The 26,484-nt window shown below is 42.5% G+C and overlaps 1 protein-coding gene across 1 annotated transcript; it reads left to right on the forward strand.

Moving 5' to 3' along the window:
• The first annotated feature begins 5,949 nt into the window (after nucleotides 1-5,949).
• LOC128695079 (uncharacterized) lies at nucleotides 5,950-25,852 on the forward strand. Its single transcript, XM_070091444.1, has 5 exons — nucleotides 5,950-8,877; nucleotides 9,004-9,154; nucleotides 21,746-21,843; nucleotides 24,945-25,601; nucleotides 25,729-25,852. The coding sequence occupies exon 1, from the start codon at nucleotides 6,373-6,375 to the stop codon at nucleotides 7,030-7,032; it is 660 nt and encodes a 219-aa protein (XP_069947545.1). The 5' UTR covers nucleotides 5,950-6,372; the 3' UTR covers nucleotides 7,033-8,877; nucleotides 9,004-9,154; nucleotides 21,746-21,843; nucleotides 24,945-25,601; nucleotides 25,729-25,852.
• Nucleotides 25,853-26,484: the final 632 nt, after the last annotated feature.

Raw genomic sequence — 26,484 nt, forward strand, 5'->3', positions numbered from 1 at the left:
CCGCACAACCAGCCTATGATGTCCAGTATCCACCAGCAAACCGTATGTGGTATTGGCAGCAAAATCCCAATTTTGTTCCCAAGCCTCACCACTTTGATGACTCTCAAAGTGGAATTCTACCTACTTGTCCCCTTGGAACCACGGCCAATGAACTGGAATTTTGAATTATTCTTTGACCAGCAATTGATGGAAATTATTGTCAGGGAAAGTAATAAGTATTTTGAGTACACCATGGCAAATACGATCTTATCACCACAGTCACAACTACACAGATGGAAAGAGACGACTGTTGCAGAAATGTATTTGCTTTTTGCAACAATAATGCTTATGCCTCACGTCTATAAGCATAATATAAAAGCATACTGGTCCACAGATCGGCTAATTTCTACCCCGGTCTTCAGTGAAATCATACCAGTGAACAGGTTTATCTTACTCTTACGTATGTTGCACTTCTCTGACAAAACCAGGCCTGACAGAAGTGACAGGTTATACAAGATTAGAAATGTTTTCATGTATCTCAAACAAAAGTTCAGCATATACTTTTATCCATTCAAGAATCTTGTAATTGACGAGTCTTTGATTTTGTTCAAAGGTAGACTGTCATTCAAGCAGTATATACCGAGCAAGAGGAAACGCTTTGGTATAAAACTGTTTGTACTCTGTGATTGTGACAGTGGCCTGGTGTTGGATATTGTTGTATACACGGGTAGTAAAACATTGAAAGATACCAAGATGTTATTGGGTATCTCAGGTGACGTAGTGAGAAACATGATGGCACCTTATCTTGGTAAGGGGCATACATTATATACCGATAACTGGTACACAAGCCCATTACTCAGTGATTTCATGCGAGTGAACAAGACAGATGTGTGTGGCACAGTGCGTTCTAATCGTAAACATATGCCCAGGCTCAACGCAGGTGCTCGTGGTGATGACGTGCAGGTGTTTACTGCAAATGACATCATGCCATTACGGTGGCATGACAAACGAGATGTCACATTGTTGACAACCATTCACCGTAATGAAATGCAAGACAGTGGCAAAGTTGATTGAGTGACTAATGAACGTATTCGAAAACAAGTGACAGTGATTGATTATACACAAAACATGCGCTTGGTTGACAAATGTGACATGCAGATTGGTTTTGTTGACTGTGTTCGTAAGAGTTACAAGTGGTACATGAAACTTTTCTTCCATCTCATGGACATTTCAATGCTCAATGCATATAATATGTACCAAATAAAGACTGGCAACAGACCACCGTATGGTGAATTTTGTTTGTCTGTTGTCAGACAACTCATAATGAAGTACCAGGTAAGAACACCTGCTATACAACACGGTCCTCGAATTCCTCAGGATATACCCAAGCGTTTGAGGAGGGAAGGTGATCATTTCATAATACAACTTCCTTCAACTCAGAAGAAATTTGCTCAGAAGAGATGCATCGTCTGTGCACAAACAAAAAGACGGCAACAAAGACGCAAAGACACTCTGTTTATGTGTGAGGAATGTAAGGTGCCTCTGTGCATGGTGCCTTGTTTCAAGGAGTTCCACAAGCTCCAGCAGTTCTAAAACCATGTCCAGTGATTGTAAATATGTAAATATATGATAGAACATTAGTATTATACAAGATTTGTGCATGTTTATTGTAATAAACAACAGTGGTAAACAATAATATGATAATAACTTTAGTGTGGTTATTGTGTTCAATACAGTGAGTTTATATATATATACATTATATACAGTATTGGTCTCTCAGGCCCCAAATGTTAGTAGGAATAGAAAAAAATTGGAAAAGAAAAGAAGAAAAAACAAAAACCGCAAAATAATGTAATGCGCGTATGTGGAATTCGTCGATGTTGCTGCCATCACATCATTTTCGACAAACTTCTTGGAACTGTATCTCGGTAAGTACTGATCAGATTTTTTTTTTCTTATTACCTTCACAAAAATATGCTCTCTAATTCTGTAGGAAAAAATTTTTTTTTTTTTTTTTTTTCAAAATTTCTTGGACACTGGAGCACCACTTCAGATTTTGGCCTTGGACCCTGAAGGGGTTAAGAATCGTAGTGGCATACACAGTGTGATAAGGCCTGTTCTGGAAGAAAATGTCAAACAGGACCTACAGTACTCAGGAGGAAAAGGCACTCCCAGGACAGTGTCTCATCAGTCATTGCTGCATCTTCAATAAAGGTAAGTGTCATTTATTGTTCATTTAGTAGAGTAGTACATACATGCACAATATATATTGTGCATGTACTACTCTATACTATGGTGCATGTATCCTTCTCTTTGTGGAGGAAAACGTATATTTCATGTGGTAAATTGTTTTTTTCATACTTTTGGGTGTCTTGCACGGATTAATTTGATTTCCATTATTTCTTATGGGGAAAATTCATTTGCCTAACGATAATTTCGCATAACAATGAGCTCTCAGGAACGGATTAATATCATTATGCGGGGGTCCACTGCATTACCCATTAGTGCAGTAGTACCAGTTACCAGTAACCAGTTACCAGTAGATGACTCGCTACCAACCGTCTGTGTGAATCACTGTTATTCACGTTGCTGCTGACCATAGCATGTTTTTGAACATCGCACCCTCTATACACTGGTGGGTCAGTCTGAGATAGAGAGCAGAGAGAGGCAGGGCGGCTGATGGTGCTTCCCATACTTTCCGTTATAATTATACGTACTAACCAGCCTACCTGAGTGTTTTTACCCCATCCACGTTATCGAACCCACAAGACAATTTGGTGACAGCGGTGTGGGAGTGGATCTACGGGTATTTCCGACGTTAGAAGATTGTTTGTGGGGTGCCATCAGGTCAGAGGTGAACTGTCTCTGCCACCTCCAGCTAGCAGCTTACCCTCACTCACCTCCACCCTGTGTACTCCAGACTGCAAGCCTGTTGCAGCCTCTTTTCAAGCTTCCTGGCTTAGTTTGTGTGCTAATTCCTTCAATCTCCAAGGGGTTGACCCGGATTTTGCAATTAAGCCAGCCAGTAAGCCAGACTGTGGAAGTGAATGCCAGTCAGCCTGCCTCAGCCTATCATTCAGCCTGTCTCCTGTCATCCACCTGCTCCTTCATGCTGTGAGCATCGTTACACGTCTTCCAGTCAGCCATTCTCGTGGGTTAAGCCAGTCAGTCAACCCAGCTGAGAGAGAGAAGTAAGCCAAGCAAGTTCCTCTGAAGTATTGTCCCCTATATCATTTTGGTATATTGTGGCTTAGTTAAGCCACCTGGGTGTTTGTGAGTGGCAGTGGGCGCCAGTGGGCCGGGTTGCCACACCCACCCGCCACCCACTCCCCACCTCGTCTACCTGTGGGTTTTTCACCCTTGTACTGGGTCCTAGTACTGTTTTGGCTCACATAATTGGTCAAGAGATTGTAGCTGTGCGCCAATGATAAAGCCAGTTATGTGAGTTCACCTAGAAAGCACATTTCTTCACGACAAGTGTGAGTGTAGGAGGAATCATCACCCGCATAGGACCACGTCTTCACCTCATCACCCGTCGACCACTCCACACTTCAGCGATAATTTTCTGTTTAGAGACATTTTCCTGCATTTAAAAGCATTTGCGTGTGCGAGACATTTACAGTGAATTTCTTGTGTACTCTAAGCCTTGTATTTTCAGTGAAGACACTGTTTCTTTGACTCATTATTTTTGCAATATTTTTCAGTGTTATTGCTCATCTTTCGTGTTTCACTTTTATATTTTTTTCATCTTTTTTTTTATACTACTCTCTGCCTTTAGTAAGTATTATTTTGTAGTGTTCAAGTGTATTCCTTATTTCTGTGCAGTATTTTGTTCTTTACCCCAGTCATTCACTGCATGTGAATTAATTCATTATTTTTTTTATTTTGTGTTCTTTCAGCATGTAGGATACAGTACAGTAGTTATTCATTGTATTTAATTTTTCAGTCCTTTATAGGAGGGAAGTCTAGGGGCATATTCTACTGGCAGCCTCCAGAGAGCACAACCCTTGCTCTCAGAATGAAAGTTATGACAGAAGCTGATGGGTAAGTTGTACTAAATGTTTCACTAGTTTCCCACATGTACCTTGTAAACAGTTCTTTAGATTCCTGAATATTTTATCAGCTGAGCACAAGAAATTACCCACTGAAATATTTTCAACTACCCAGTAAAGTGATTAGTAATTTGTAATTTGGCCAATTTCACAAATTTCATTACATTTGCCAATTTTTAAATATTATTAATTTTTTTTATTAACATTATTAACACATCTGCCAATTCCCACCAAGGCAGGGTGATTCCTGTGGCATTCAGTTGGAGGCTTTTCTTGCTTCTCACCCTCTCCATGTTTTGAATGCAGGTACTCCCACCCATTTTGATCCTCGAACTCGTACGCTCTCTCTTGCATCCATCTTTCAGTCTGCTCTTCCTTCACTGCACTAGACTTCACCTGGTCTGTTCTCCCGGACTTACATGATAGCGATTCTTTTCCAATCATTGTTACTTATCCTTCATATTCACCACCTCTTCGTAGCCCATGCTGGCAATTTGATCAAGCAAACTGGGACCTTTACTCGCAACTGCTGCTTTTAGTGAGGTTCCTTCCTCGTCCTCCATTGATGAGCTTTTATACCTCTTCTCGACCTCAGTTTTAACCTCAGCTTCTCATTCTATACCCCAAACCTTGGGCAGGCATTCTCAGAAGTACGTGCCTTGGTGGTCTCCTGCTTGTGCTCGGGGAGTACATTTGAAACGCGCTGCGTGCGGCAGGTACCAGTACAATAGAACCACAGAGAGACTTCTTGATGTTAGGCAAAAGCGTGCGGTCGCTCTCCATGTTATCCGTGACTCTAAACGCACTTGCTGGTGAGATTGTTTCCACCATCACCTCTGCTTCTTCTGAGTGCAGTCCGGAAAAAGTAGAGAAACTGAGTGGTAAATACTCTCCTGGCCCAGCTCCTGTTTTGCGGGTTGCTGGTGTTGATATAGCAAACCCTCTTGATGTTGCCATTGAAATTGGTAATCATCTGATCAATATTTCTCAGGGGCTCCATCTATGCCCCTTGTTTCTTTCCACAAAGTCTGCCAGAGAGTTAGCATCCTTAGGCTTTTCTTCTCTCAATGAAGAATCTTATAATGTGCTTTTTACACTTCAGGAACTGGAGGCGACACTTTCAGCTTGCTGATCATCGGTAGCTGGGCCTGACGACATTCATATTTAGATGTTACAACATTTGCACCAGTCAGCCCTTGCAGTCCTCTTATAACTCTTCAATCTTATTTGGTCACAAGGAGTTCTTCCCCAGCTGTAGAAATCTGCCATTTTTCTCCGTTTCTGCAAACCGGGTACTACGGGACATGATGCCTCCCACTACCGTCCCATTGCTCTTACCAGTGCAGTTTGCAAAGTGATGGAACGTCTGGTAAATCGATGTTTAATGTTGTATTTAGACACACAACAGTCTCTCCCCACTAGTCAACATGGCTTTCCGTTCAACCATTGACCCCTTCCTACGCTTAGATACGTATGTTCGTAATGCCTTTGCCAATAACCACTCAGTTGTTGCCATATTTTTTGACCTTGAGAAGGCATATGACAACTTCTGGGTATAATATTTTGGCCCAAGCCCAGTCCTTAACGGGTAAATAGAACGTGGCGGCTCAAGTATACCAAAAAAAAAAAAAAAAAAAAGTAATTCTTACCGAAATATAGTTCAAAATTCTGGCAACATTTTGGTGTATGTCTCGTGTCTGTACGATAATTCTATAAGTAATTATCTTAATTACAATAAATGAGGTAATTGCGTCATTAGTTTGACACCTGACACACACCATAAAAATAGTATACAGTACTTGATTTCATTAGTATTTTTTTCGCAATTTTTTTCTTACGATTTTGTGCTAGAATCTTCGAAATGCTAATTGGTAACTGTTAGGGTGGCTGTAGGAAGAGGTACTCTCTTCCCCAGCAAGTCAGTGCCGACCATAGGTCTGAAGGAAGGTGTGCTGCTCTGATTGACCGCGGCTGACCCTTGGGACGCGTAATCTGACCCTCAATTCTTTGCATTTTTACACACAATGGCATACAAGAAAAGATCATTCTTTTGCAAGATAACCGTGAAGAGAAGAAAGCGCTTAGAAGCAATGCGTAGAGCTAGAGAAGCGAAGAGGGAAGCAGCAGCAAGAGAGGCGGCGGCTGGAGCACGTGACGCCATGCCACCACCATCACCACACTCCTCTCAAGACCAAACATTGTTCACTGCTAGTGAACTAATGGATATTTCAGACATAGAATCGTATGGTGAAGGAAGAAAGAAAACTTTAAGAGAACCAGTGTGGCCAGCCCCTCCTTGGCCATAACAGATGTGGCTGGCCCATCCTTGGCCACTCCAGACATGGCTGGCCCATCCTTGGCCACTCCAGACATGGCTGGCCCATCCTTGGCCACTCTAGACATGGCTGGCCCATCCTTGGCCACTCCAGACATGGCTGGCCCATCCTTGGCCACTCCAGACATGGCTGGCCCATCCTTGGCCACTCCAGACATGGCTGGCCCATCCTTGGCCACTCCAGACATGGCTGGCCCATCCTTGGCCACTCCAGACATGGCTGGCCCATCCTTGGCCACTCCAGACATGGCTGGCCCATCCTTGGCCACTCCAGACATGGCTGGCCCATCCTTGGCCACTCCAGACATGGCTGGCCCATCCTTGGCCACTCCAGACATGGCTGGCCCATCCTTGGCCACTCCAGACATGGCTGGCCCATCCTTGGCCACTCCAGACATGGCTGGCCCATCCTTGGCCACTCCAGACATGGCTGGCCCATCCTTGGCCACCCCACATGTTACCAGACCTTCCTTGGCCACCCCAGATGTGGCCAGTCCTTCCTTGGCCACCCCAGATGTGGCCAGTCCTTCCTTGGCCATCCCAGATGTGGGCACCCGACGTCGCCGAGCAAGAGGATCGAAAAAGTGTAGATTACTCATCTGTGACCATCCCCTCCTTGGCCACCCCAGATGTGGCCAGCCCTTCCTTGGCCACCCCAAATGTTGACATGTCAGCTGATGCCTGCTCGGCTGTCACCATCTCAGCTGACGCAAGCTCAGCTGATGCGAGCTCAGCTCTCACTATCTCAGCTGACGCCAGCTCAGCTGTCGCTGGCACATCTACAAGCGATAATGCGACTGACATTGATATATTTGGTGTCGAAAGTGTTAGTGATCGGAATATTTCCAGTGCCAAAAAGCGAGTGTTGCTCTTTCAGAAACTAACTCCTGAAGTTACTGAAAAGTTTATGGTGTTTATGAAAAATACTAATTTTGATTTGATTCTGTCATGTGTGTGCTGTCTGAAATGTTTCAGTAATAATGTTTTTATATTCAATCATCACCACCTAGAGACAACTGTTAGTGCATACTCTCCTGAGTGTAAAAATAATGTGTTGTGATGAAACCAAGTGTGCGCAAGGATATGAATGTTGCAACCGGAAGGATGGTATATGCAGAAATGTGTACAGGTGGTGGATATGCATCCTTTAGCCGTAGAACTGCAGTGTGTAATTTGCCTTCCTTGACTTTTAAAACATTTAATAAATATACGGCACTCATTACTGATGCATCCATTCAATCGTGCAAGCAGATCATGGCAGAATCAAGAGAGGTGATTGTTAGGGAATATGGTAAACTAGACATTGTGCCAGACCAAAGTGGAGTACTTGATATTGATGTCACATATGATGGAACATGGCATAAAAGGGGCCATCATTCAAATCGTGGCATTGGTGTTACAATTGATGCTGTTACAAAACTTGATTGATTATCAAATAATGTGTAAGTTCTGTTTCTTGTGTATGTTCCTCGAGTATCATTTGAAAAGCAAGAAAATTTCTGAAGAACAATATGAACAATTGACTGAAAACCATAAAAGTGTATGCTGCAAGAACTTCACAGGTTCTTCTGGAAGGATGGAAGTGGAAGCAGCAATAGTGATATGGCAGAGATCACTAGAAAATAAATTGAGGTACAAAACTGTTGTGTGTGATGGTGACAGCAGTACCTACAAAGGACTTGTTGAACTCAATAATGGTGCAGGTCCCTATCAAGGTGTACAGGTTGTAAAAGAGGAATGTATAAATCATTACTCTAAACGACTAAAGAACAGACTAACCAATTTAGTGAAGTCCCACTACACTGAAAAAGAATTGAAAACAGGAAAGAAAAGAAAGCAGTTTGATTTGAAGAAGGGCATGCTAACAGATTTTATCATCGACAAACTGGCAAGTTATTTTCAGAAGAACCTGCGAGACCATGTCGACACTGATGTTCTAAGGATGAGGAATGGCATCCATGCAAGCTTTTTCCATTGCTCATCCAGTGATACAAATCCACATCATCATCTTTGCCCAACTGATCCTGATTCATGGTGCTTTTACCAGAAGGCAGTAGCAGCTAACATGACACCACCATCTCACACCACCATGAAAGTGCACTTCCAGTTAGAATTTGCATACTTCAAGGAGGTTCATGATATTTACAAACAACTAACTGCAGATATGATGAAAATTTCTGAAAAGCAGGACACAGAATCCTAATGAAAGTCTCCATCACCGAATTTGATCCTACTGCAACAAGACACTGAATCGAAAAAGAGTGGCAGGCTGATTTCTCAGCCAGTCAAGCCATAGCCGAGTATAATGCTGGATACGAGAGAAGTTGTATCGATATACCACTTGGCTTTGGGCGTTCATTGCTTACCCAAAGGAAGTTTCAAGCTATGGACAAGAGGATGCAGAGAAAAAAGCCCCCAAAATCCAAGAAGAGGAGACTGACGATGGATACTTCCTATGAACCTGGAGGACATTAGATGATTATTCATGTCCTTACCAACACCTACTCAAAGGTATGTAATTCATGTGATTTTCTTGTATATTTGTATGTGTATAAATATGACATACTTGTAATTATATGTATCTGTGTATATAATCACTGGCAATACGATTTTTAGAATGTATTTCCTTCTTTTCAGGTTGGCATGCATGGAGCATTGTGATTGGCAGATCTCCAGGGAACTTCAGGATGCAGGGATCTGCATGGTACTTCAGGGATATACTCTATACACTTGTTTCTACTATCAATAAACATAAGAAGGCACCATGAGTACTTTTACCCACCATATAGTAAGCCTCAATATATTTCTTCATTTATCTCAGAAGTGCATTATTTTCATACATCTAAGAGTATCTCGGTTATTTATGAACCGATCTTCATTATTTTCACACTGCTTATTCAGGGGACATTGTTCCAAAAACGAATGATTCAATTTGGGTAATCATCCCTTCCATTTTGGCACACCATGGGTATGAAATGCAAGAATGGTGTAAAATAAGTCAAGACAATTATTTTTTTTTGTCACTAATAAGTGTAATAATACATAAAAGAAACCACCAGAATATCAATATGGCATTGCTTTATCATTGTAGGGTATCAAAAACAACTTCGACATTGCCACTTCTACATAACGGTGCTATAAATGTTCCCATGTCCAAATGCTAATATTTATTTTTTGTCATTATTTATTGGGCGATCTTGATGCAACTTATACTGCATAAACTATGGCATGCCTAGAGTCTATGGTAAAAATTTCAGTTAAATTGCATGAAGGGAACAAAAGTCGTACAGTGAGGGTCATTTTCCCCCTTAAGCCTCCGAGGCAATCTACCATCCTTTGTTAAGAACTTCTTAACTGACAGACATTTCTGTGTTCTGGTTAATATGCTCTCCCCGGATTTTGTCCAAGCTGAAGGTATCCCCCAGGAATGTGTTTGGAGCACAACACTTTCTCCTTGCTATAAATGATTTGTCCTCTCTTCTTCCATCCAATATTTGGTCGTCACTATGTTGATGACTTCGCTATAGCTTCTGCAGACGCTGACTGTCACCTCATTGCAGTTTCTCTCCAGCATGTGGTCAACGACGTTTCCAATTGGGCCACCACGCATGGGTTTAAATTTCCCAGTACTAAAACTCGCCAACTTACTTTCACTAGATGTTCTGTCATTTCTGATCATCCATTGTACCTCTGTGGCTCATGTATCCCTGAATGTGATACGGTCAGATTTCTAGGCCTTCTGTTTGACTGTAGGTTATCCTGGAAACCTCGCATTACCTCTCTGAAGGCAACTTGTCACAGCTGGCTGAACCTTCTTAAAACCCTCTCTCATCTTTCAATGGAAGCTGATTGTTGAACTCTCGTTCGCCTACGTTCAGCCCTCATTTTACCGAAACTATTATGATGGCCAGATCTATCGGCGGCCTCTCCTGCTACTCTCTCTAGACTTAATCCCATCCATCACCAAGGATTACGTTTATGCCTTGGTGTTTTTCACTCTTCAACTGTTGAGTCTCTCTATGTGGAAGCAAATGTTCCATCCTTGTCTTATCACCACGATGCCCATAGCCTTCGCTACTATGTTCACACTCGTGATCTCCGCAATCCTTCCATGTATAGAATAGTCACTGATGTTAGTAGATATTCTTTGTTCGTCGCCCCTGTTTGCTCCGCCCCTTTTCTCTACGCCTACATTCGCTCTTCTTTCCTTCATTTACCACCTTTCTATGTTCATGTAGCATCTTGCTTTTCCCTGCCCCCCCTGGGAAGTTCCAGCTGTTTGTCTGTTCTTACTCACCCCCTTGCGCAAAAGCCCAACTGCCTACGGTAGCTTCCCACTCTCTTTCTTGACCACTTCTGCTCTCATTCTCACGCCATCGCAGAGTACACAGATGTCTCTAAGTCTTCTGACAGCATTGGATTCACAGCAGTGTTTCCAGTGTTGTGCGAGGGCATTTACTATCCTTGGCTTGCATTTTTACTGCTTAATTGTATCCCATTCTTGCAGCACTTATCCGTGTTGCACCCATGCCTGTGTAATCATTTGTGGTCGTTTCAGACTCCCCTAGTTCTCCGTATCTAATATTGGTTACACCACATCTCTACCAAGCATAAAGATATTGTTTTTTGTTGGGTCCCTGGTCATGTTGACGTACAGGGCACTGAACAGGCAGACGCTGCTGAGCGATCAGCAGTACATGACCTTCCAGTTTCATATAGAGGTGTTCCACTCACAGACTATTTTCCTGTAATTGCTATCCACCTTCATACCCGTTTGCAACAACGTTGGTCTGATGTGCTCAATAACGAGCTTCATTCTATTAAACAGAGTATATGTTACTGGCCATCTTCTTGTGATAAGTGTCATGATTGGGGGACTGCTCTCTCCCGTCTACGCATTGGCCACACTCCAGTATTGGTTAGCCACATTCTGTTAGACTGCCCACTCTATCAACGAGCACGCAAAATTTACCTCCAACATCATCTCTCTGCTGCTCTCTCTTTACTTTCCCTTCTTGCTGATGGACCCTCCTATAATCCACTCTCTCTGACTTTTTGATAACAGATGATTTACTCCACAAACTCTGATGAAACCTTTAGCACTTCCCTCAGCCCTTTCTACCTCATTCTCTTTCTACCCTCTACCCCTGCATTATCTACTGTTCTCCGTAACCTACTAATCATCTCTGTCCCTTTTGCTACCCGATACCCTCGCATCCTTCCCTGCCCTGCAGCGCTGTATAGCCCCTGTGGTTTAGTGCTTTTTTATTGTAATAATAATACAGATAACATTCATGTACCTGTATAAATTTGTAGAATTTATACATGAAGGTGCTTTGTAGAAGGAATTTTCTTTCTTTTTCAGGAAGGAATTAGGCAGTCTCTTTGTCAGTGGTTTAACACTAGGACTGCATCTCGTAAGTTGAGGACTTGTCTGTATAAGACACATTGTACATAAAAGATCGAGCATCATTTTTAATTTTCTCAAAGCCAACCTGGGCGTTCATACCACCATTTAATCGGAGACTAGATGGGAGCCACATCAAAACTTGTGATGAAAAAGCACTCACGGTACTAGTAATGATTGACTCTAGTTTCACATGGGTTTATATTACCCATTAGTGCAGTAGTACCAGTTACCACTTACCAGTAGATGACTCGCTACCGACCGTCTGTGTGAATCACTGACTGTTATTCACGTTGCTGCTGACCATAGCATATTTTTGAACACCGCACCCTCTAGGCACTGGTGGGTCAGTCTGAGATAGAGAGCAGAGAGAGGCAGGGCAGCTGATGGTGCTTCCCATACTTTCTATTATACGTACTAACCAGCCTACCTGAGTGTTTTTACCCCATCCACGTTATTGAACCCACATGACAATTTGGTGACAGCGGTGTGGGAGTGGATCTACGGGTATTTCCAACGTTAGAAGATCGTTTGTGGGGTTTCGGCAGGTCAGAGGTGAACCGTCTCTGCCACCTCCAGCTAGCAGCTTACCCTCACGCTCACCTCCACCCTGTGTACTCCAGCCTGCAAGCCTGTTGCAGCCTCTTTTCAAGCTTCCTGGCTTAGTTCGTGTGCTAGTTGCTTCAACCTCCGAGGGGTTGACCCGGATTTTGCAATTAAGCCAGCCAGTAAGCCAGACTGTGGAAGTGAATGCCAGTCAGCCTGCCTCAGCCTATCATCCAGCCTGTCTCCTGTCATCCACCTGCTCCTTCATGCTGTGTGCATCACTACACGTCTTCCAGTCAGCCATTCTCGTGGGTTAAGCCAGTTAGTCAACCCAGCTGAGAGAGAGAAGTAAGCCACGCAAGTTCCTCTGAAGTACTGTCTCCTATATCATTTTGTCCTCCCAGTTGGATGCTGGTAAGAGTGGTCTTCACCATCCCTGTGGCATATTGTGGCTTAGTTAAGCCACCTGGGTGTGTGTTGTGAGTGGCAGTGGGCGCCAGTGGGCCGGGTTGCCACACCCACCTGCCACCCACTCCCCACCTCATCTACCTGTGGGTTTTTCCACCCTTGTACCGGGTCCTAGTACTGTTTTGGCTCACATAATTGGTCAAGAGATTGTAGCTGTGTGCCAACGATAAAGCCAGTTATGTGAGTTCAGCTATAAAGCGCATTTCTTCACGACAACAGTGTGAGTGTAGGAGGAATCATCACCCGCACAGGACCACGTCTTCACCTCATCACCCGTCACCGCCCGTCTACCACTCCAGACTTCAGCGATAATTTTCTGTTTAAAGACATTTTCCTACATTTAAAAACATTTGCGTGTGTGAGATGGTATAGATAAACGTTTGCCTTACGAGTTGCTTTATTCTAATCCAAAACCAAATTACAACCCTGATGATTTCATAGCAACCCGTACCAGCTTAGCTCAAAGCGTCTTTAGAAGAATCCGTGAAACACTTCATAAATCAACAGCAGAATTTACAAGATTCGCAAACACTCGAGCAAAGCCGTCCAAAATCGAAGTACGGTCGAGAGTTATGCTGACTAACTTAACAAAACATCTGCAATGCTTAAGCTTGATCAAAATTGTTGGTCCTTATCGAGTAGTTGAACATATCACTGGTAATAAGTATAAGGTTAGAGAAATTAGTACTTTTCAGTATAAAGAATCGCATTTAGATCATATGAAGTTAGTATGTGATGATAATGATGTTCCAACCCAGACTAATGTGACAGACTGACAATCCTCCTGATCCTGTACTCTCTACCTCTGATACTCAGTCAGACGATCAACCTGAATGTCGTTATTCCCTACGTACACAACAGGTATTGAGAAATCCTCAAGCTTCATTTGTAACTACCAATTTAGATTTGCCTCAAATACGGCACGAGTTAGCCAGTGAAACAGAGTTTGATCCTCCCAGAGATGACACCCATTCTGCATATGTCAATCTCACCCTAGCAGAGTTGGGGTTAACCCTTTATCGTGTTTGGCCGGAAAAATTCGGTATTAATTACGTGTTTTGGGGGCGTGTCATACTCCGTGCCCCGCTCGGCCAGCTTCCCGTTCTTTAGTTCCAACCAATCACAAGCCTTCCCTGAGTCTCTTCAGCTAAGTACAGTTCGCTTCTGCCGCCTTCCCATTGGTTGAGAGATCAAAATATAAACACTGGGGCCTTGGCTCCGCCCACACACGCATTTTTCCCTCCACCCTTACTAATCTACTCTTGGATTATACATTCTACAATGTCGGTAAGTACTGATTGTTGTGTTTAGTGCTTACATGAATAGTTTAGGCATATTTTGATATATACCTAAAGTCCGTGTGAAGCATAATATGAGTGTAGCATGCAGTTGAAAAAAGTGCAAACATTTTATACCGAATTATTTCAGTCTTGCACTAGTTTCCGGGAATGTCCAATTTTAGTCAAATAAATATTTATAAAAAAATTTCAATTGCATATATGAACTCTGTAGTGGTCTGGATCTATACAGGAGGTTTCTATTGTCCTTCCAGATCAATGAGAAGTTGTTTTATGGGGAGCAGTCCACCAGCAGGTCGAGGTATGTCTGCGTTTCTGAAGAGAGTGACTCAGAAGCAGAGGTAGATGAACCAGAATTGCTGGATAGTGGTGATGAATACTTGCCACCGGATGCACAGGTGTCAAGTGATGATGAGGAGGAAGAAAGGCCAGCCAAAAAACAGAAATTAGTGAAGAAAAAGTAAGGTATTACGATTGCAACTATTGCAGCCACTCGAAGAAATTGGTCACATCCTCATTCCAGTGTTCTGTATGCAAAGTAAATCTGGATAAAGAGTGATAGAAATTGCTTCAGCGACTACCATACCATCAATTAGCAATATAGAATAATTGGTCATCCAAATGAATCTCAGGAATATAGGGATTGAAAGTTGCATCCCTTTGCAATTTGTCATTGTTGAGATTTGCTTCCTTTTTATATTTTTGTAACAATTAAAAAATGTTTTGATTCAAGTTCCATTTATGTTTTTTATATTGTCTGTTTGTATATTAAATTTAAAAAATTGTTTTGGTGTGTTTTATTAACAATTGCAAGTTTTGCAACATAAAATTTTTTAATCACTTTGTCGGGCGCAGACGGATATTTTCGGTCTCCGGAGATTAGCAATTGCTCGAAAACTAACCATCAGAAATCAATTTATATGGGATCATTGAACTTGTATTGAGTTACTCTATCCACCATAGGGAGTTCAGTTCGAATTTCAAATTTTCGGACCCCTTGCGCGATGAAGGGTTAAATGTAAATAACCTGTACAGATGAATAATTACAGTATCAACTTATCAATATTCAAGAAAAATTTTTTTTTAGTGTTCACGTTCTCTCCGAATTCCGAGATTTAACAGTCTAGATTTGAGTGCACCGAATCTGCCTTTCTGTTAAACACTTCTTTCTTTGTACAGGGGTCCCCCGCTTTTCGTAGTTCCCGGCAATCGTAAAATTCGCCAATCATAGGGGTATTTTCGTATAAACATGGACTCGCTTTTCATAGGTTGACTCGCAAGTCGTAGTTTGTCCGGGACGTGTACCCACGGCGTGAGCCAGGGCGGCAGCCAGTCTGGCATTGTTTACCAGTGAGCGAAGGTCCCCTCACGTGCTCCAGCGAAATATTTCATAATATTCCATTTATTTTAGTGCTTGCAAGTACTAAATAAGCTACCATGGCTCCAAAGAAAGCTCCTAGTGCCAAGCCTGTGGTAAAGAAGGTGAGAAATATGATTGAATTTAAGAAAACCATCATTGAACAATATGAAAGTGGTACAAGCGAGGCCGAACTGTCCAGGATGTATAAGAAACCCTACACAACCTTACGTTCCATAGTGGCCAAGAAAAAGGAAATAAAGGATGCTGTTGTTGCAAAGGGAGTAACTATGCTGACAAAAATGAGATCACCAGTACTGGAAGAGCTTGAGAAGTTATTATTGGCGTGGATAAATTAGAAACAATCAGCAGGAGATACTCTTATGACTGATTATTTGTGAAAAGGCTAGGCAGTTGCATGAAGATTTGGTAAAGAAATTGCCTGCAAATAGTGATGAAGCGAGTGAATTTAAGGCCAGCAAAGGCTGGTTTGAGAGATTTAAGAACCGTACTGGCATACACAGTGTGCTAAGGCATGGTGAGGCTGCCAGTTCGGACCACAAGGTGGCTGAAAAATATGTACATGAATTCCAGGAGCACATAGAGGCTGAAGGACTGAAACCTGAACAAGTGTTCAATTGTGACGAAACAGGCCTCTTTTGGAAGAAAATGCCAAAGAGGACCTTCATTACACAAGAGGAAAAGGCAATGCCAGGACACAAGCCTATGAAAGACAGGCTGACGCTAATGTTCTGTGCTAATGCTAGTGGGGATTTCAAAGTGAAGCCATTACTAGTGTACCATTCTGAAAATCCCAGTGTGTTCAGGAAAAAACAATGTTATGAAGAGTAAACTGTGTGTGTTTTGGAAATCTAATAGTAAGGCATGGGTCACGAGGGAAATTTTCGTCAAGTGGTTCAATGAAGTGTTTGGCCCTAGTGTGAAGGAGTATCTCCTGGAAAAGAAATTGGATCTCAAGTGCCTGCTAGTAATGGACAATGCACCTGCTTATCCTCCAAACTTGGATGACCTAATTTTCGAGGAGTTTGGGTTCATCACAGTAACGTTCTTGCCCCCGAATACCACTCCTCTCCTCCAACCCATGGACCAGCAGGTTATTGCAAACTTTAAAAAACTCTACACAAAAGCAATGTTTCACAGGTGCTTGACTGTGACCACAGACACTCACTTAACCCTAAGGCAATTTTGGAGAGAACACTTCAGCATCCTCCACTGCATAACCCTTATAGGTATGGCTTGGGAGGGAGTGACTACCAGGACATTGAACTCTGCCTGGAGAAAATTGTGGCCAGATTGTGTCGACAAGAGGGATTTTGAAGGATTTGGGACTGACCCTAATGAGCCTATGTCTGTTGTAAAATCAATTGTGGCACTGGGGAGTTCCATGGGGTTGGATGTGAGTTTGGAGGATGTGGAAGAATTGATGGAAGACCACAATGAAGAGCTCACCACTGAGGAGCTGCAAGAGCTTCAGCAGGAAGAGCAACACATTGCAGCTCAGAATCTTGCTGCAGAGGAGGAGGAAGAGAGATGGAAGAAGGTGCCTTCTTCAGAAATTAAAGAGATTTTTATTATGTGGGGTAAGATGGAAAGCTTTATGGAGAAACATCACCCTAACAAGGTTGTTGCAAGCCAGGTTGGCAACATGTACAGTGACAAAGTCTTGGGCCATTTTAGGGAAGTGTTAAAGAGACGCCAGAAACAGAGCTCTCTCCACAGTCATTTTGCGAGACAGAACTCCAGTGACTCTCAAGGTGGTCCTCGTGGCATTAAGAAACAGAGAAGAGAAACAACCCCAGAAAAGCAAATGGTACCTGAGGTGTTGATAGAAGGGGATTCCCCTACCAAACTATAAACAATCCACTCTCTCTCCTCCTCCAGTCTCCCATACACTAAGAAGAATCTCTAATAAGGGCAAGTGTTATGCTGTTAATGTTTCATTGATCATTTCCCATTGTATTGTTTATGTACTACATGTATATTTCATGTTAAAAATTTTTTTGTTTTAATACTTCTGGGTGTCAGGAACGGATTAATTGTATTTACATTATTTCTTACAGGGAAAATTGATTCGTAAATCGTAAATTTCGTTTATAGTAACGGCTCCAGGAACGGATTAATTATGAAAAACGAGGGACCACTGTATATATTTCTTCCCCAGAATCCGTATATCACATAAATACAGATCGACTGATCAAAAAAAAAAATTTTTATCACTTCTATTGTGTAATCCCAATGATGAGTTGTGCTATATCATACCTTGTAATGCATTAGAGTTTCATTACAGTAAGTTTCATTATACAGTGGACCCCCGCATACCGTTGGCATCACATAACGATTAATCCGCATACCGCTTGCTTTAATCGCAAAAATTTTGCCTCGCATACCGCTTAAAAACCCGCTCACCGATGTTCGTCCGAGACGAGTCCAATGTGCGCCCTCAGCCAGCCTCACATGTGCCGCCGGTGGCATTGTTTACCAGCCAGCCTCCGCGGTAACATCCAAGCATACAATCGGAATATTTCGTATTATTACAGTGTTTTCGGTGCTTTTTCTGGAAAATAAGTGACCATGGGCCCCAAGAAAGCTTCTAGTGCCAACCCTACAGCAATAAGGGTGAGAATTCCAATAGAGATGAAGAAAGAGATCATTGATAAGTATGAAAGTGGAGTGCATATCGCCGACCTGGTCAGGTTGTACAAGAAACCCCAATCAACCATCGCTACTATTGTGGGCACCAGAAAAACAATCAAGGAAGCTGTTCTTGCCAAAGGTTTAACTGTGTTTTCGAAACAAAGATCGCAAGTGATGGAAGATGTTGAGAGACTCTTATTGGTGTGGATAAATGAAAAACAGCTAGCAGGAGATAGCGTCTCTCAAGCGATCATAAGCGAAAAGGCTAGGAAGTTGCATGAGGATTTAATTAAAAAAATGCCTGCAACTAGTGCTGATGTGAGTGAATTTAAGGCCAGCAAAGGTTGGTTTGAGAGATTTAAGAAGCGTAGTGGCATACATAGTGTGATAAGGCATGGTGAGGCTGCCAGTTCGGACCACAAAGCGGCTGAAAAATATGTGCATGAATTCAAGGAGTACATAGAGACTGAAGGACTGAAACCTGAACAAGTGTTTAATTGTGATGAAACAGGCCTGTTTTGGAAGAAAATGCCAAGCAGGACCTACATTACTCAGGAGGAAAAGGCACTCCCAGGACATAAGCCTATGAAAGACAGGCTTACTTTGTTGATGTGTTCCAATGCTACTGGTGATTGCAAAGTTAAGCCTTTATTAGTGTATCACTCTGAAACTCCCAGACCGTTCAGGCAAAAGAATGTCCTCAAGGAGAATTTGTGTGTGCTGTGGAGGGCAAACAGTAAGGCATGGGTCACTAGGGACTTTTTCTATGACTGGTTACACCATGCATTTTCCCCCAATGTGAAAGAATACCTAACTGAAAAGAAATTAGAACTTAAGTGCCTCCTTGTGTTAGACAATGCCCCTGGTCATCCTACAGACGTGGCAGAGCGACTTTATGGGGACATGAAATTCATTAACATCAAGTTTTTGCCTCCTAATACCACTCCTCTCCTGCAGCCCATGGACCAGCAGGTTACTGCAAACTTCAAAAAACTGTACACAAAAGCTCTGTTTGAAAGGTGCTTTGTAGTGACCTCAGAAACTCAACTGACTAAGAGAGTTTTGGAGAGAGCACTTTAATATCCTCAATTGTGTAAACCTTATAGGTAAGGCTTGGGAGGGAGTGACTAAGAAGACCTTGAACTCTGCTTGCAAGAAACTGTGGCCAGAATGTGTAGACAAAAGGGATTTTGAAGGGTTTGAGGCTAACCCTGAGAGGATTATGCCAGTTGAGGAATCCATTGTGGCATTGGGAAAGTCCTTGGGGTTGGAGGTTAGTGGGGAGGATGTGGAAGAGTTGGTGGAGGAGGACAATGAAGAACTAACCACTGATGAGCTGATAGATCAACTTCAACAGCAAGAGGCCAGACCTGAGGAAACTGGTTCAGAGGAGGGGAGAGAGAAATTGAAGAAGTTGCCTACTACAAAGATTAAGGAAATGTGTGCAAAGTGGCTTGAAGTGCAAACCTTTTTTGATGAAAATCACCCTCACACAGCTATTGCAAGCCGTGTTGGCAACCTGTACACTGACAATGTTGTGAAACACTTTAGGGAAGTCATAAAGGAATGAGAGGTACAGGCCACTATGGACAGATATGTTTTGCGAAAGAAGTCCAGTGACTCTGAGGCTGGTCCTAGTGGCATTAAAAGAAGAAGGGAAGTAACCCCAGAAAAGGACTCGACACCTCAAGTCTTAATGGAAGGGGATTCCCCTTCTAAACACTAACACACTCTCCCCTCCTCCCATCCCATCAATCATCACCAGATCTTCAATAAAAGTAAGTGTCATGTAAGTGTGCATGCCTTTTTCAGTTTGTGTGTATTAAAATTAACATTTCATGTGGTAAAAATTTTTTTTTTCCATACTTTTGGGTATCTTGCACGGATTAATTTGATTTCCATTATTTCTTATGGGGAAAATTCATTCGCATACCGATTATTTCGCATACCAACGACCCCTCTTGCACGGATTAAAATCGGTATGCGGGGGTCCACTGTAGTCAATTACGCAAGCTTCCATTCCAATAATCTCCTTGTGTTATAATGTTCAATTATTGTGTACTTTGACATTGTATAGAATCAGCCCAAGCCATACACCTGCCGTCTCTAGTTTGTATTAGCTGTATGTCGGGACAACATACGTTAGCATCGCCGAGCTCTCAGTAGTACCAGTTACCAGTAGATGACTCACTACCAACCGTCTGTGTGAATCACTGACTGTTATTCACGTTGCTGCTGACCATAGAATGTTTTTGAACACCGCACCCTCGAGGCACTGGTGGATCAGTCCGAGATAGAGAGCATAGAGAGGCAGGGCGGCTGATGGTGTTTCCCATACTTTCCGTTATAATTATACATACTAACCAGCCTACCTGAGTGTTTTTACCCCATCCACGTTATCGAACCCACATGAAAATTTGGTGACAGCGATGTGGGCGTGGATCTACGGGTATTTCTGATGTTAGAAGATTGTTTGTGGGGTGCCGTCAGCTCAGAGGTGAACCGTCTCTGCCACCTCCAGCTAGCAGCTTACCCTCACTCACCTCCACCCTGTGTACTCGAGCCTGCAAGCCTGTTGCAGCCTCTTTTCAAGCTTCCTGGCTTAGTTCGTGTGCTAGTTGCTTCAATCTCTGAGGGGTTGACCCGGATTTTGCAATTAAGCCGGCCAGTGAGCCAGACTGTGGAAGTGAACGCCAGTCACCCTGCCTCAGCCTATCATCCAGCCTGTCTCCTGTCATCCACCTGCTCCTTCATGCTGTGTGCATCGTTACACGTCTTCCAGTCAGCCATTCTCGTGGGTTAAGCCAGTCAGTCCACCCAGCTTCGTAACCCAGCTGAGAGAGAGAAGTAAGCCAAGCAAGTTCCTCTGAAGTATTGTCTCCTATGTCATTTTGTGCTCCCAGTTGGATGCTGGTAAGAGTGGTCTTCACCATCCCTGTGGCATATTGTGGCTTACTTAAGCCACCTGGGTGTTTGAGTGGCAGTGGGCGCCAGTGGGCCAGGTTGCCACACCCACCCGCCACCCACTCCCCACCTCATCTACATGTGGGTTTTTCCACCCTTGTACCGGGTCCTAGTACTGTTTTGGCTCACATAATTGGTCAAGAGATTGTAGCTGTGCGCCAACGATAAAGCCAGTTATGTGAGTTCACCTAGAAAGCGCATTTCTTCACGACAAGTGTGAGTGTAGGAGGAATCACCACCAGCACAGGACCACGTCTTCACCTCATCACCGGTCACCGCCCGTCTACCACTCCAGACTTCAGCGATAATTTTCTGTTTAGAGACATTTTCCTGCATTTAAAAACATTTGTGTGTGTGACACTTTTGCAGTGAATTTCTTGTGTACTCTAAGCCTTGTATTTTCAGTGTAGACACTTTCTTTGACTCATTATTTTTGCAATATTTTTCATTGTTATCGCTCATCTTTCATGTTTCACATTTATATTTTTTTGTTTTTTTTTATGCTACTCTCTGCCTTTAGTATTATTTTTTAGTGTTCAAGTGTATTCCTTATTTCTGTGCAGTATTTTGTTCTTTACCCCAGTCATTCACTGCATGTGAATTAATTCATTATTTTTTTTATTGTGTGTTCTTTCAGCATGTAGGATACAGTACAGTAGTTATTCATTGTATTTAATTTTTCAGCCCTTTATAGGAGGGAAGTCTAGGGGCATATTCTACTGGCAGCCTCCAGAGAGCACAACCCTTTCTCTCAGAATGAAAGTTACGACAAAAGCTGATGGGTAAGTTGTACTAAATGTTTCACTAGTTCCCCACATGTACCTTGTAAACAGTTCTTTAGATTCCTGAATATTTTATCAACTGAGCACAAGAAATTACCCATTGAAATATTTTCAACTACCCAGTAAAGTGATTAGTAATTTGTAATTTGGCCAATTTCACATAATTTTCATTATTTGCCAATTTTGAAATATTATTAATTTTTGTTATTAACATTATTAACACATCTGCCAATTCCCACCAAGGCAGGGTGATTCCCGTGGCATTCAGTTGGAGGCTTTTCTTGCTTCTCACCCTCTCCATGTTTTGAATGCAGGTACTCCCACCCATTTTGATCCTCGAACTCGTACGCGCTCTCTTGCATCCATCTTTCAGTCTGCTCTTCCTTCAATGCACTAGACTTCACCTGGACTGTTCTCCTTGACTTGCATGATAGCGATTGTTTTCCAATCATTGTTACTTATCCTTCATATTCACCACCTCTTCGTACCCATGCTGGCAATTTGATCAAGCAAATTGGGACCTTTACTCGCAACTGCTGCTTTTAGAGAGGTTCCTTCCTCGTCCTCCATTGATGAGCTTTTATACGTCTTCTCGACCTCAGTTTTAACCTCAGCATCTCATTCTATACCCCAAACCTTGGGCAGGCATTCTCAGAAGTACGTGCCTTGGTGGTCTCCTGCTTGTGCTCGGGCAGTACATTTGAAACGCGCTGCGTGAAGCAGGTACCAGTACAATAGAACCACAGAGACTTCTTGATATTAGGCAAAAGCGTGCGGTCGCTCTCCATGTCATCCGTGACTCTAAACGCACTTGCTGGTGAGATTGTTTCCACCATCACCTCTGCTTCCTCTGAGTGCAGTCTGGAAAAAGTAGAGAAACTGAGTGGTAAATACTTTCCTGACCCAGCTCCTGTTTTGCGGGTTGCTGGTGTTGATATAGCAAACCCTCTTGATGTTGCCATTGAAATTGGTAATCATCTGACCCGTATTTCTCAGGGGCTCCATCTATGCCCCTTGTTTCTTTCCTCAAAGTCTGCCAGAGAGTTAGCATCCTTAGGCTTTTCTTCTCTCAATGAAGAATCTTATAATGTGCTTTTTACACTTCAGGAACTGGAGGCGACACTTTCAGCTTGCTGATCATCAGTAGCTGGGCCTGACGACATTCATATTTAGATGTTACAACATTTGCATCAGTCAGCCCTTGCAGTCCTCTTATAACTCTTCAATCTTATTTGGTCACAAGGAGTTCTTCCCCAGCTGTAGAAATCTGCCATTGTTCTCCGTTTGTGCAAACAGGGCACTACGGGACATGATTCCTCCCACTACCGTCCCATTGCTCTTACCAGTGCAGTTTGCAAAGTGATGGAACATCTGGTAAATCGACGTTTAATGTTGTATTTAGACACACAACAGTGTCTCTCCACTAGTCAACATGGCTTTCCGTTCAACCATTGACCCCTTCCTACGCTAAGATACGTATGTTCGTAATGCCTTTACCAATAACCACTCAGTTATTGCCATATTTTTTGACCTTGAGAAGGCATATGACAACTTCTGGGTATAATATTTTGGCCCAAGCCCAGTCCTTAAGTTTCCAGGTTCTAACTGGAAGTGCACTTTCATGGTGTTTTGAGATGGTGGTGTCATGTTAGCTGCTACTGCCTTCTGGTAAAAGCACCATGAATCAGGACCAGTTGGGCAAAGATGATGATGTGGATTTGTATCACTGGATGAGCAATGGAAAAAGCTTGCATGGATGCCATTCCTCATCCTTAGAACATCAGTGTCGACATGGTCTCGCAGGTTCTTCTGAAAATAACTTTCCAGTTTGTCGATGATAAAATCTGTTAGCATGCCCTTCTTCAAATCAAACTGCTTTCTTTTCTTTCCTGTTTTCAATTCTTTTTCAGTGTAGTGGGACTTCACTAAATTGGTTAGTCTGTTCTTTAGTCGTTTAGAGTAATGATTTATACATTCCTCTTTTACAACCTGTACACCTTGATAGGGACCTGCACCATTATTGAGTTCAACAAGTCCTTTGTAGGTACTGCTGTCACCATCACACAACAGTTTTGTACCTCAATTTATTTTCTAGTGATCTCTGCCATATCACTATTGCTGCTTCCACTTCCATCCTTCCAGAAGAACCTGTGAAGTTCTTGCAGCATACACTTTTATGGTTTTCAGTCAATTGTTCATATTGTTCTTCAGAAATTTTCTTGCTTTTCAAATGATACTCGAGGAACATACACAAGAAACAGAACTTACACATTATTTGATAATCAATCAAGTTTTGTAACAGCATCAATTGTAACACCAATGCCACGATTTGAATGATGGCCCCTTTTATGCCATGTTCCATCATATGTGACATCAATATCAAGTACTCCACTTTGGTCTGACACAATGTCTAGTTTACCATATTCCCTAACAATCACCTCTCTTGATTCTGCCATGATCTGCTTGCACGATTGAATGGATGCATCTGTAATGAGTGCCGTATATTTATTAAATGTTTTAAAAGTCAAGGAAGGCAAATTACACACTGCAGTTCAACGGCTAAAGGATGCATATCCACCACCTGTACACATTTCTGCATATAACATCCTTCCGGTTGCAACATTCATATCCTTGCGCACACTTGGTTTCATCACAACACATTATTTTTACACTCAGGAGAGTATGCACTAACAGTTGTCTCTAGGTGGTGATGATTGAATATAAAAACATTATTACTGAAACATTTCAGACAGCACACACATGACAGAATCAAATCAAAATTAGTATTTTCCATAAACACCATAAACTTTTCAGTAACTTCAGGAGTTACTTTCTGAAAGAGCGACACTCGCTTTTTGGCACTGGAAATATTCCGATCACTAACACTTTCGACACCAAATATATCAATGTCAGTCGCATTATCACTTGTAGATGTGCCAGCGACAGCTGAGCTAGTGTCAGCTGAGATGGTGACAGCTGAGCAGGCATCAGCTGACATGTCAACATCTGGGGTGGCCACACGTGGTGTGGCCAAGGAAGGGACGGCCACATCTGGGGTGGCCAAGGAGTGGATAGTCACAGATGCTTTTATGATCCTCTAGCTTGGCAACGTCGGGTGGCCACATCTGGGGTGGCCAAGAAAGGACTGGCCACATCTGGGGTGGCCAAGGAAGGACTGGCCACATCTGGGGTGGCCAAGGATGGGCCAGCCATGTCTGGAGTGGCTAAGGATGGGCCAGCCACGTCTGGAGTGGCTAAGGATGGGCCAGCCACGTCTGGAGTGGCTAAGGATGGGCCAGCCACGTCTGGAGTGGCTAAGGATGGGCCAGCCACATCTGTTATGGCCAAGGAGGGGCTGGCCACACTGGTTCTCTTAAGGAGCTTGATATTTACAAAGAACTAACTGCAGATAAAATGATGAAACGTTGTCTGAAAGGCAGGACACAGAATCCTAATGAAAGGCTCCATCACCGAATTTGGTCCTACTGCAACAAGGCACTGAATCGAAACAAGTGGCAGGCTGATTTCTCAGCCAGTCAAGCCATAGCCGAGTATAATGCTGGATATGAGAGAAGTTGTATCGATATACCACTTGGCTTTGGGCGTTCATTGTTTACCCAAAGGAAGCTTCAAGCTATGGACAAGAGGATGCAGAGAAAAAAAAAAAATCCAAGAGGAGGAGACTTACGATAGATACTTCCTATTAGCCTGGAGGACATTAGATGATCATTGGTGTCCTTACCAACACCTACTCAAAGGTATGTAATTCATGTGATTTTCTTGTATATTTGTATGTGAATAAATATGACATACTTGTAATTACATGTATCTGTGTATATAATCACTGGCAATACGATTTTGAGAATGTATTTCCTTCTTTTCAAGTTGGGATGCATGGAGCATTGTGATTGGCCGATCTCCAGGGAACTTCAGGATGCAGGGATCTGCATGGTACTTAAAGGATATACTCTATACACTTGTTTCTACTATCAATAAACATAAGAAGGCACCATGAGTATTTTTACCCACCATATAGTAAGCCTCAATATATTTCTTCATTTATCTCAGAAGTGCATTATTTTCATATATATAAGAGTATCTCAGTTATTTATGAACCGATCTTCATTATTTTCACACTGCTTATTCAGGGGACATTGTTCTAAAAATGAATGATTCAATTTGTGTAATCATCCCTTCCATTTTGGCACACCATGGGTATGAAATGCAAGAATGGTGTAAAACAAGTCAAGACATACTTTTTTTTTGTTACTAATAAGTGTAATAATACATAAAAGAAACCACCAGAAAATCAATATGGCATTGCTTTATCATTGTAGGGTATCAAAAACAACTTCGACACTGCCACTTCTACATAAGGGTGCCATAAATGTTGCCATGTCCAAATGCTAATATTTATTTTTTTTTTAACATTATTTATTGGACAATCTTGATGTAACTTATACTGCATAAACTATGGCATGCCTAGAGTCTATGGTAAAAATTTCAGTTAAATCACATGAAGGGAACAAAAGTCGAACAGAGAGGATCATTTTCCTCCCTTAAGCCTCTGAGGCAATCTACCATCCTTTGTTAAGAACTTCTTAACTGACAGACATTTCTGTGTTCGGGTTAATAATATGC

This window comes from Cherax quadricarinatus, chromosome 35 (assembly GCF_038502225.1).
Source record: "Cherax quadricarinatus isolate ZL_2023a chromosome 35, ASM3850222v1, whole genome shotgun sequence".
NCBI classification, from domain to species: Eukaryota; Metazoa; Arthropoda; class Malacostraca; order Decapoda; family Parastacidae; genus Cherax; species Cherax quadricarinatus.

What these genes read in the sequence shown, in the direction of transcription:
- LOC128695079 (XM_070091444.1), top strand. Translation starts at nt 6,373, where the DNA reads ATGGCTGGCCCATCCTTGGCCACTCCAGACATGGCTGGCCCATCCTTG.